This window comes from Perca flavescens, chromosome 4 (genome assembly GCF_004354835.1).
Source record: "Perca flavescens isolate YP-PL-M2 chromosome 4, PFLA_1.0, whole genome shotgun sequence".
In the NCBI taxonomy this organism is placed as follows: domain Eukaryota; kingdom Metazoa; phylum Chordata; class Actinopteri; order Perciformes; family Percidae; genus Perca; species Perca flavescens.
The window spans coordinates 27,078,872-27,091,783 of NC_041334.1; the positions used below are offsets into that span (position 1 = coordinate 27,078,872).

The 12,912-nt window shown below is 40.1% G+C and overlaps 1 protein-coding gene across 1 annotated transcript in view; it reads right to left on the reverse strand.

Moving 5' to 3' along the window:
* LOC114554426 (low-density lipoprotein receptor-related protein 1) overlaps positions 1 to 12,912 on the reverse strand; it is a 97,323-nt gene that overhangs the window by 56,803 nt on the left and 27,608 nt on the right. Inside the window, exons 3-6 of the mRNA XM_028576267.1 lie at positions 12,339 to 12,476; positions 8,267 to 8,386; positions 7,499 to 7,627; positions 7,118 to 7,381 (exon numbers count right to left, since the gene is read on the reverse strand). Coding sequence (XP_028432068.1) covers positions 7,118 to 7,381; positions 7,499 to 7,627; positions 8,267 to 8,386; positions 12,339 to 12,476 — 651 coding nt within the window. The remainder of the gene's footprint in view (positions 1 to 7,117; positions 7,382 to 7,498; positions 7,628 to 8,266; positions 8,387 to 12,338; positions 12,477 to 12,912) is intronic.

A 12,912-nucleotide genomic window follows, 5' to 3' on the forward strand; every position in this document is an offset into this window, starting at 1 on the left:
AAAAAAAAAATTTGCGTTCGCGGGTCCTGACTTGCGCAATTGCATGCAACACAGCATTAAAATGTGGCAAACGCAATGCTTCAGTAATAATAATAACAATACATAATAATATTAATTATCCAATAATATATGATAACTTGACAGTGACATTTTCTCTGAATAGTTAGTACTTTTGAAAATAATGCAATGGACCTGCAAAAACAGAATTTTTTTTGGACACTTGGGGGCAGCAGAAATAAACTTTGGACACATCGCTGACATATTATCACCTTTCAAGTTGATAAGTTGTTGTTAGCAACCTCTCAGTTTTCACATCCCTCTGATATTGGGTAACATTAGCATTCATTTGACATTGTGTTACAGTCCTTCCTGATAAATGTAAGTCTAATATCTCAATTTAGCTGTTTTTGCTTTTTACAAAAAAGGCAAATATTCAGATTTAGCTGCTACATGCTGCACTACAGTATGTTCACCTAGCTAGCAAGTCGCTATTTTTTTCTGTCTGCCTTTTAGTGCTGTGCAGGTAGCGTACAGTTAAAAAAAATGTAAGATTATTTTTTGGGGCTTTTCCGCCTTTAATGGATAGGACTACTAGGTGAGAAAGGGGAGAGAGAGGGGGAAGACATGCAGGAAATTGTCACAGGTCAGACTTGAACCCTGGACCTCTGCATCGAGTCATAAACCTCCATGTATATGTGCGCCTACTCTACCAACTGAGCCAACCCAGCCACGCGTGCAGTTGGTTTTTAAAGCTTTTCCTCTAAAAAATTGCTAGGTAGCCTAGTAGTTAAGATGCATACCATGATTATTTGAACCAAACAGTGTAGTTGAAACAAAAGAGTAAAGTTGGGACTGGAAAAAAAAACAATAAACTGAAAGATGCTAAATTGCTTATGACTGTAGCCATTGCTAATATAAAAATATTGATTATAGCTGCTTTAAGTGCCATTTTGAAGAGGATATGAAGACTTTAACTTGTAATTTAGTATTTCTACATTGTGGTTTTGCTACTTTTAACAAAGCATCTGAATATTTCTTCCAGCAGCTGACTGTCACATAAATATCAATACTATTTAATTAATAATATCTTAACATAGGGAATGAAAACTATACGTATGCATGACTAGAGAAAGAGTGAGAGACAGAGTGGGGAGGAGGGCTTCACAAACCACAGGACTTGTATTTTCACAGCTGTCAAAAGCTCTGCTCTCCACAGAACTATCCCCACGCACCGACTCACACGTACACAAACAACTCCGATATAGGGCTAAAGTCTTGCTGCAGGAGTCCTTGGTCATGCAGTGCTCAGTGCTAAGGGTGGAGGTCTAATATGGTGGTATGTTTACCAGGGTGAGCAGGCCACTGTGATGATTTAGAGGAGACCAGAGGGTCGATGTCTCCAACCAGGAATGAAAAGCTTGAGTGGGGGGAAACGACAAAGCAGATTCCTTTCGCATAGGAGCGCAATAAAAGTGTGAAAATAGTTCTGTCTCCCTCAATTGTTAGATCTCTTTCAAAACTTACATATACACGTTATTAAAACTAGATTCTGGATTCTATAACTCATTGCATATATCTGGAACTATAAATCCCATAGGATTAGGAGATGTCATCTGTGCAGGTGTAGGGCGTGTGGGTTGCTGGCTCTACCAGATTCCATGCGCTTTGTAGCCTACTGGCTGGATGAGACGGTTGTGCTCGACGGCTGGCTGAATAAGGAGAGAGAAGACTACCCTACTCGCTTGGTGCTACCGTAATGTCTCCTAAAATCATGTTTTAGTCATAGTCAGATTATTCATCGTACTATTCAGATCTGGACACAAGTAGCAAAATAGTTTAAGCTTAGAGCTCTATCTTTTACGCTGCCGATATCGCCACATCTGTTGTTTACTCCAGCAATGGATGCTCCATCCGTTGTTTGATCAATGGAAGGAATTAGAGCTGTATAGCTTTGGGTATTTATACATTCAGGTTATGTTTGCATCATTTGGGCAGCTTCAGGAGAAATATGGGCCGTCAAAGACCGATTTCTTGCGATACCTCCAGATTAAGATTCAAGATTCAAAAAGCTTTACTGTCTAATATGTTGCCATATTAGAAAATGTTCTTTTGATTGAAGGCAGAGTGCGTGTGATGGGTCAGTAGCATGAGTTTTGTATATGTATTGCATTGGGAAGGAAGGATTTGTTGCATAATGACTTTTTAGCCGGAGGCACTCTGAACCTTCTTCCTGATGGTAATAGCTCAAAGCTCTGGTGGAGGGGGTGGGAGGCACCCTGGATGATGAAGCTGGATTTTCTTTCCACTGCTTGTATATAAACATCAGATGGCTGTTTTTGTGGAATGCCTATGATCTTAATGGCTTGCCTGGCTATCCTAGCCAGCTTTCTCTTGCATTTGTTTGGTAGGAAGCTGTACCAAGATGTGATGTACTTTTTATATAATGCCACTTTACATTCATTCAGTACTTTTTGCACATTGTCTGTCGTTTGCCTGTTGTTTGTTTGTTTTGTTAGTTTGTTTTTATTGTGGAAAAACTGCTGCTGTAACAAGTGAATTTCCCCATTGTGGGATGAATAAAGTATTATCTAATCTAATTTAATGTTGAAAGCGATGACAGACTCTATCAGTGAACATTTGTCAAGCTATTTGATCTGTATGCTTCATAGTGTGTTTTTTTTATTTATTTGTGTTTTTGTCTTGATTTGCCTTTTATGGCCCTTGTACTGTTTGTCTTTTGTATATTTGAAAGGAAATTAAACATTTTCAAATATTTTGGTGGAAAAAGTGGAAAACAGATTTTTTTTTTTTTTTTAATGCAGATGGATGTGTGAGAAGAGAAAAAAGAAGACAGAGAAGAGAAGAAAGAGAGATATATATCTGATTTCCATTAGGGAAACTTGGCCATTGTGCAGCAGCATTTCTGAGGTTTATGGGAATCAGGGGCCATATTCCCAAAGGTGCTCTTAATTTTTAACACAGCATTCTCTGTTTAAACACTTCCAGCTGCCCCACAACACAGTGATTCACTGATTAAGCAACGGGTTTACAAAGGAGGGAGAAGATAGGAGATTGTGCAATATTCAAGAGGTTTACTGAAAAACCTGAAAAAATGTCCGCGCCCCTGCTTTCTGACACCCCCAGCTCTCCATTTTCCTCCACCTTTGCTAAACAGAAATGGCTCCAGCGAAAAGACTTTTCAATCTCCTCCCATTCTCTCCCCTCCTCCTCCTCCATGCATCACCCCCCTATCCCTCCCCTTTGTCTGTTCCCCAGAGGTGGGAAAACAGTCTGGATTCATTAACTGCAGCTCTGTCTGTCTCAAACTATGCTATAAAAAAACAACACAGCATAATTGAAAAAACAGGACCAGACGCCTTCTTCATCTGTTCCCTACTTTCTCTAAACAACTTGTTTTCTACGCATTTCCTCGTTCATCTCTCTGCTCCCTGTTGGTTTAAGAAAAACAACAGCCGAGTGGATGTCGAGATAATGTATTTAACGTGTATTGCTAAACGGAGCAATGCTAGGCAGAGTTTTTTTCCAATAACTGTATGTGGGAGTATAAGTGAGGGGAATACATCTTCACAGGCACCCACCGCTCGTACTACGCTGCTCACACAGGGGGATCAATAGTGTAGTTATATCAGTGGCATTACTTTTAAAAAGGAGCTGATATGGTTCTTATACCTCCCAACTGTCACTTTTAAAGTGCGATTGAAGTTTTAACACCAACTGCTCATACACCCCCACCCCCCACTTCCCCTCGCCAACCTCACGCACTCCAAAACACTCCCACAAGCATCTGGCGAAGGCGTCACAGCAGAAATACACAGGCAGAATGGCAAAAAAAAAAAAAAAAAAAAAAAAAAAAGATCCAGAAGCAGGAGGGGAAAGACTGAGTGGATCATTTGAGGGACTAAAGTGTAGACTAAAAAAGAAATGAGAGAGAGAGAGAGAGAGAGAGAGAGAGAGAGAGAGAGAAAGAGAGAGACACTCACACAGACAGAGACACAGAGAAAGAGAGAGAGAGAGAGCGAGAGAGAGAGAGAGTTTAAAGCTGAACAAAGTGTTGAATGTTGAAAGGAGAGAAGATTGAAAATGTGCTGACCAGCTTGCCTTTTAACTGCACATGACCTCTTAAGGAGATTGTAGGCCAGTGTCTGTGCTAAGCAGCACGCTGTGGCTCACTTTGCAGGGGGAGCAGGTACTGTAGCTCTTACAGTACAAGCAGGGAAGGAAGGCTTAGTGACAGCTCTGGGATCAGCCCTCCTGTGCATAGCATGGAGCATCAGCATCTACAGTACTACTGAATGTTAATCTAGCTCAGTTTCAAAGGGAATGTAATAAAAGTGAGAGAGAGGGAGAGTGATAGAGCAAGGGGGGGTGAAGAAGACACATCTGGACAACTCATCTGTGGCATACTGAGGTCATGAGTCACTCCAACCACACACGCATCATTTCCTGTAAGTTCACCCCTGCCATTGGTTGCTGCTGGCTCCTTCCATGTTAACTGTAAGCATAAACCTGCTCCTCCTATTCTGTCACACTCACATGCCAGCAGCCTGTCCAAAAGACCAACTCTGCTATCTGGCAGTCGCTTCAGATTATGGACTGGAACAGAGAAAATTCTGCCCTTGGATATTGTGTATTTTTTGCACTGACCCTAAGTATTTGGGGTCCTCTGGGTGGGCAAAGGATGCAGATTTAGATTTTCCTGACATCATTTGTTTTCATAAATATCAAGGTTTATATTTTTTCCATGTTTTGCGTCAGATCCAGCACATGTCTACATCTGAGATTTGGTTTATTCTGCAAAACTGTCACATGAGGAAACTACAAGCACTTTTTTTCTGTCAATTTGTCTCATTAACAATCAAAATACCTTCAGATGGCATCTCTCTTTTTCTCATTTTCTCATTCACATACTGACAGGAAAACAGTAATATTTGTCACTCGGATACAGAAAGTGCATGCCTTCTTATTTCAGCAATACAGCTGATTGCTCTCTCCATATCAGTGTGGCACTGCCTCCGTAATTTTGAGGATGGCATGAGCCTGATTGTCCTGAATAATGTGCCAATAACAGATGTGGCGTTAGAAAGGCTCAAAACAGACAGAGAGGTGCATCAGGCTCGATCTCCCTCTTATTACTGTGAGGGACACCAAAATGTCTTATGCATAATTTTTTTTTTATTGTTCAGAGCTTGCCTGATATCATCTGGTTTGAAATGAACATATTTCGAACTGACAGCTAAACCGCACTGTGCGAGCATGTGGAAGACAGAGCTGCCCGACTGTCATCATTCGGCCTTTTCATTTTCTCTGATGGTCCGCGCTGAGAGTCATTTTAGTCATGTTAATGCATTCTTTAGTCACATGGAAAAGGGATGTGAACGGAGATCAGCGGCTGCATACTGAGTGGATGTGATCGGTTAGCTTGTATGCAAGTCTAAAACAGAGAGAGAAAGGAGCGGAATAAAGCTGAGCTATATGATTCCATACAATTATAGTAGGTCTGCATTATACACATTATATATTGTTGTGTACACATTATAAGTGGAGTTCAGGGATTGTAGAGAGAACAAAGAAGGGCAGGGCAGAGAATATGAACACAATGATTAAGTGAGTGAGAAATGCAATGTTGTTTTAATTCAAGGCAAAGTCCTTTAATTAATGTTTCCGGATAAGTACGACAATGCAGATAGTTCTAAACCATCTGTCAACCAACTTTCTAAAAGTTACAATGACGCATTCCTGCGATCTTTGTGTGAATACATGTGTTGTTTCTGGGGCTGCTTTCCCTCTGATTCACAGTGAAGACACGCTGCCCGAGAACCAGAGCGCAACACAGCTAGGAACTTAAAGCAAGGAAGTGACTAACGGAGAGAGGGGAAGCGGGGAGTGGAGGTAAAAACGACCTGCAGGTTGTTATGGTTAGGTAGGAGCACACTGAGGAGCACCCACTTACACACGCCTGCACTCAATCACGCTCCTTAGATCTCCAAGGTCTGTCTTCTAGTTTCATTTTTACAGGAGAAAAGACTCTTTCTGAAACGAAACGTAAGACATGGAAAAACACAGCTGCTTTTAATGTGCTGCCACAATATATCTGTGACTCACAGGCTATGCACAAGCACATAGGTATCGATGCTCAGTTCAGTTTTGGCTACATTTCTGGACATTTTTTCTCCACCTGTCCATTTGACTTTAAAAGTAAAACACATTTGAATTCACTCAGACCAACAAGCCCAGCCAAATCGCCATCTGCAAAGGATGCAAACCTGACAAACATGATAATTCAAGGTGAGGATCAGCCGAGGCCTGTAGCCAAAGGTTGGGCTTTGCTACCGATAGGTGGTGGAAGGCCAAAGGCAAATTAAAATGACTTATATTCTGATTTGTTAGATGCATGTCACATAGGCAGACATCTGATTCCAATTGCATTCAAAAACATCTGGTTTAATGTGCTTTTACTGCATTTACCAGCATATGTAAAAGGCCTATTTCTAGTAAATACGGTTCAAACGTGTGTCCAACAAACTTGTGTGTCGAAACAAATTTCTAGCCAGCTTATTTAATAGTTTCAAGGTCCACCAGCTGAAGGAGCTGTGAGCGAAATGGATTTCTGCTGTGCCACTTGTTTTGTTCCTGTATTTTCATCTTCACTCATCTACGGAGCTATCAAGACTGTGCTTCTGTGCCATGGACTTTTCTCAGTGAAATACTATACAAATACATTCTTGCTCCAAGAGATAAAGTGTGACTTAATGGGCAAATATACATGAAATGTATATTACATGGACATTTTCTGGAGAGTGGAGCAGGGCATTTTTCACTGTGTGAAATACCACAGATGTTGTACAGTGTTGTCCTCCGGCCTTATATGTGGCCTCCAGGAATCAAATATCCTGAAACGTTACAATGCACACACACACACACACACACACACACACACACACACACACATATATATACACAATACCTTGTTGCAGTGTGAGGCGATTTCTTTTTTTTTAATTATGTGTCGAGAACTGGGCTGTGTGTGCCTGTGCAGATTATACTGTACTCTAGAAATACACCAGGATGAAGTTGCATGCTGCTGTGGTGTACTCACGGTGCAGGCTGAGGGAGATGTTGATGACTCTCTCCTCTGTGAAGCTCTTCAGATTGGGGATCTTGGCACATTTGAGGTGTGTGGATGAGGGAGCATCTCCTACATGGATCCAGCAGACAGTCTCCTGAGCATAGAGGAAGTCCATGGCCGTGGTTTGCTTGGTGCTGGTTGACAGAAGGCTGTGGACCGTGGTGCCGCTCAGGGAGGTAGCTTGGATGTTCTGGGAGTTGGCGATCAGCAAGACAGGCAGACGGTCTACTGGCACTAGAACGTGACATGAACATAACTAACGGTTAACAGGAGAAACGTAAATAGAACATCTGCACAGTCTCAGTCAGGACAGGATTACATTCAGTCCTGCTGCTGTCTGCTGGTCCTTACCATTCTTAGCCTTGCATGAGCGGTTATCTGGTTGGGACAAGTAGCCCTCCACACAGGAACAGGTGTAGGAGCCTTCAGTGTTGGTACAGGACTGACTGCAGGTCCCATACAAACTGCACTCGTCAAAATCTAAAACCACAGAAACCACAGATGGTCTTATTGCTCAGGTATAGCAAATAACAAATTCTAGTTGAGAAATAGAACAGAAAATGCAGTACAAATGAACATATCCACAAATGGGACACAACAGTGCTGATTTAAATTTAAAAAACTGTCTCCTGTTCAGTACATTTTTGCCAGAATAAGTTAGTGATTCATTAAACTTGTATGTTGCAGAAAATAACCATTATAACAGTGAGGTTGTTGCTCATCGATGCCTGTCACTCCTCTATAATGTCAGTGGCTGCTAACATATGAATGTTTCTAAACAGGCTTTTGTGGGAAATGCTCCACACTAACAAGGATGCTGAACTACCCACTGTGTGTTCTGCACCTGATTCATCTTTTCCAAACGCTTGAGTAAACACAGGTGCAGCTTCGGATGCTAAAAGAACTTCCGTGCTGATGTGGAGTTACCGGAGGAGATAAGTATGTAAGCTTATGTCTGTGGTCGATGCAAAATTCTCATCCTGTCATGCTGGCTGTCTGCCACTTCATGCAGGAATAAAATACAAAGATCAACTTTTTTTCCTGACTTGTTGATTAAATACTTGTGGCACATACTTAACCACAGGTATCACAGAGGGTGGCCATGGCAGAGCAACTCACCTTTGCACGTCTTTCCATCTGGGCTGATCTCGTAACCACTCTTACAGTAACAAGCAGGCCCTGCTGGAGTCACCGCACAGTTTTCCTGACAACCCACGAATGAGCAGTTGGGCATAAACTCTGGAGAGAGACAGAAGACAGGAGTGAGTCTTTAAAATAATGTGCGTAGGAAGACATGAAGACCACAGACATTGTATAAAGAAGTGACTAAAGACCCAAGGTGTTTATTTTTGTTTCTCTGGGGAATATTTACTGCTCAGCTGGGTGCTGAAGAGTACAAATACTTGATGCGTCTGGCTAAATTGTTGAACTATACTCTGCGGCCTCCTCCTGTCAATGAGGTACATAACAAATAAAATAAATACAACACATTCAGAGTCAGCTCAGTAACCCATCAAGTCATCATCAGCTTCAGAACTGGCTAAGAGATGTGATCTACAGTGTGGTTGTGTGACTGATTTCAGAAACGGACAGCCTCCCAGATAGAGTTCTTAGATCTGTCCCTGAAAAAAAAAAAAAACATCTATTGAACCAGAATAAGTCAGCGATGACAGTGACAAGTTCAGCATTGAATGACTCATTCAAACTGACAATTGGATCATATATGAACAACAGCTCAGTACAAAAGCAGCAGAGATAGAGAATAAAATAAAAATAAAACAGAAGTGCTAACAATGTGGACAATTACAGCAGGTCCAGCTAATAATGCATCATCACGCCAATTAACCAGGCTGTTCTATGCAGAACACAGTGCAGCTACTGTACAAGCATTATAATACTACTATAGTAACGGTGTAAACTAAAGAATAGTTCAGCAGACACAGAGGTGCAAGCCTTGAGCTTTGAATTACTTGTGAATAAGAAATTAAATATCAAGATCATAAAAGGTGACCTGCCTCTTAGCATGTGGAACCCCCTACCTGAGATCCACAAGCAAACTCACTAACCTCTTTTAAAGGTCTTCTTAAAACTTACTTTTCATCTCTTGGCTTTTTTGTAACTGATGGTATTTGTTGTAATTGCTAAAATGATTTTTTCTTGTTTTTAACTTGTGTTTTGGATTTGGATTTGTTGTTACTGTAAAGCATTTAGTAACTTTGTTTTGAAAGGTGCCATATAAATAAAGTTATTTTTATTGTTTTCATTATAACATTTACAACAAATATTTTTACATCCTTATTTTATGAAGAAAATATATATAATCATCCATAAATCCATATTGTGGATGAAGATGAAGACTTGAATGCTCATTTATACCCATACTCATACTCATGTTTAGTTCTTCATGGTCCTGTAGAATTCTGTAGTAGAATTATGAGTGCAAAGGAGTGGAAACTAAATGTATATGCACAGTAAAGTGTAAGTGATGAAATGTATACTAGTAATTATAGTCATGGCTGCAAAGTAAATTCTAAATTTAAGGAACCAATTTCAGTAAAGTGATTTTTCATAAGAGTTCCTGGATGTCTTCAGCTCATCTCACATGTAATAACAATAACAAAATGTATCCCTGTAGTAACAGCCTTTTGCTGTACCAATCATTATCGATATCAACTCTAGCGTTGTTTCCATCACGACTGAGTGGTACAGTACACGTGCAATCACTGAATGTCAGCAAATTGTAAATATGAGTCTAGAAAGAAATACGTTGAATCTTTGATTGTGAATTAGTTGCATCAAAATGTTATTTTTACCTGTATGTTTTAAATCATTAAAATATGACATAATTTTAAGGAGTGTTAAGGTGGATTGTTCCTTTAAGTAAAACAAATATTCCATACAAAGTCTGTAAATGGAAGACTCAATGAATACTTCGGGCCTGAACTCAAAATCAATACCTCCCCACATCAAATATAGAAGGGCACAAACACAACGCGCTGCAGTCACACCTTCCGATCACTTGACCGACGCATAATGGAATCTCAGCAGAGTTTTCAACTGTGCACTGCACATCCTGTGAGATATAAATCAACACACAGTGAGTCATAGTCAAACAGACACAGTCGTGTCAAACCAGGCTGAGATCTATCAGTCACAAGTGATTCACTTTGCCCAGAAAACACTGGCAGACAATTCACACTAACACAACACCTCCGGGGAGAGAGAAGAAGGATCAAGAATCTCACCACAATTTCAAGATTAAAGAAACAAAAGCCCACAGTCTTGGTACAATACTGTACAGCAGAGGTGGAAGAAGTATTCAGATCCTTTACTTAAGTAAAAGTAGTAATACCGCACTGTAAAAATACTCTGTTACAAGTAAAAGTCCTGCATTGAAAACTGGTACTACAAAAGTATCTAAGTATCATCAGGAAAATGTACTCAATGCAGAAAAATCCTCACATATTAGAAACTGGAAACGATCTAAGCAGTTCTGTGTTTAATCGGCTAATCATTTCAGCTGTACTTGTAGGCCGTTATATTGCTGGGTAGTTTAATTTATAATAAAACATTTTATAAACTACTATGTGTTTTGTGTGCAAAAATCTTAATTTGTAAATTTGTAAAGCTGTCAGGAGGAGCAAAGAGTAGAATATTTCTCTCTGAAATGTAGTGGAGTAGAAGTAGAAAGTGACATGAAAAGAAAAGACTCAAGTAAAGTACAAGTACCTCAAATTTGTATTTAAGTACAGTACTTGAGTAAATGTACTTAGTTACATTCTACTACTGCTATACATTGAATATACTGTATTTCTGGATTAAAGCAATCAATCATAGAGTTAAACTTGAAGAAAAAACTAAACTAGCTTTTTGCAAACTAGCATTTTCAGCTATTATCCCCGACTTTTAAGTGATCTGCTCTCTATGAGAATAAACACCAAATGAGTTACTCCATATAACCAGCGTCCTGCTGCCAATCCCCACATATTACATCTGCATTGAATATTATAGACAAGTACACAAGTCTTCCTGCTGGACTCCAGAGGCTTGCTGGGACAACCACAGTTCAAATTACAGACATGCCCGGAATTTTCCAAAACAAGTCTGAGCCCCGAACAACCGAGATGTGTTTAGAAAACCAACATGGGCAACAATGTAAACAACCAACTGTGACACATACCACAACATATTTATTTTGAGCAAATAAAAGTACAGAAAATTGCTCTGTTTTGGTTCAGGATGCATACCAATTCCGATCAAATGACCCCTGACCGGAACACTCATAACCCCTTAGAAAACAAAAGATGTCAACGAAAGATATTTATGTTACATCTCAGAGCCTCAGGATGAAATAATGATTTAATATTTTCTTAGATTCTTAGTTGTTGGATTTTGAACAGGTTGGAGGTAAGAAAGGCAGTTGTGCACGTATAAAGCAAAATGGAAATCTATCATTAAAATACACTGTAGGGTATATATCAGTGATGCAGCAGTAATGATGCCAAATGGCTATGTAAACATGTATATGACATGTGTTAGGATTTAGACACAAAGTATATTGATGGACAGTATTTGATTTGTCTATCATCAGTCGTGTTCCTCTGCTAAACTTTTGATAGACATAACTCCCAAATAGAGGAAGTCCTCAGTTCCCTTCAGACCTTCACCCTTTCCTGTAATTATCCATCTATCCGGAAAAAGATATTAAAGGTTTTTGCACAGTCTAGTTCTATTTTCATATGAGTGTGGTCATCTTGTTCAGCAAATTCTTGTACAGGACATCACTTTCTTTGGACTCATCATATATTGCTTCCTAGTTTGGGGTTTCAACATGACAACTTCCCTAATTTAATGTTTCAAAAAGAATAAATTAATGAGCATCTTGCTCCACATATACCCGGACACGGGATTCCAAACATGCAGTTGGTTGTGTCTCCGTACAGCATACAGAACTGCGGCAACAAAAAAACAACACAATATTTTTTACATTGATGTGGTCAATCAATTTGTTACTGTGACTTTAGTGTGAAGATTACGGGGGTGAGACAGAGCCAGAGACACAGACAGTATGGACAAGCACAATCAATGTAATTTTAACATGCACACTTTCATACTGCATATCCCAAAAATGTGTGCGTGCGTGTGTGTGTGTGTGTGTGTGTGTGTGTGTGTGTGTATGTGACAGTGATACCTCTGCAGTGTGGTCCCTCATCCCAGCCGTCAGTACAGTCTGGAGCCCCATTGCACAGTTTGCTCATGTGGATGCAGAGCTCTGTTCCTCCACACTGGTACTCATTGGGAGGGCACCGTGATATGGTACTGTGTGGACCTGAGGAAGACAAAAACAAGTATGGTTGACTGAAAAGGTGTATAATAATCCTTTGTATAACTGAGTAAATGTTTCGCTACTCTACACCATCTTGTAAAATGTCATACCAAACTATTACTAAAATTGCACTGTACCGCCTTACCTGTGAACACTCCAGCTGTGCCACTCCACAAACCCTGTTACAAACCGGTTTGTTTGGAGCCATGACGGCACATACAGTATAGCACTGTGTATTTCCTAAGATTAATCTTACACTGGGATCTTCATATGTCACATGCCTTCTCCCTTTGTCTCTTTCATCCATTTTGTCTAGACTATAAAGGGTTCAGTAAAGCAGAAATGCTACAAAATCAATCTTTATAAAACACTGGCCTTTCATTCTGCCAGTGGATGACAGATTTTCTAACAGACAACATGAACTGTGTCTGACAATGTA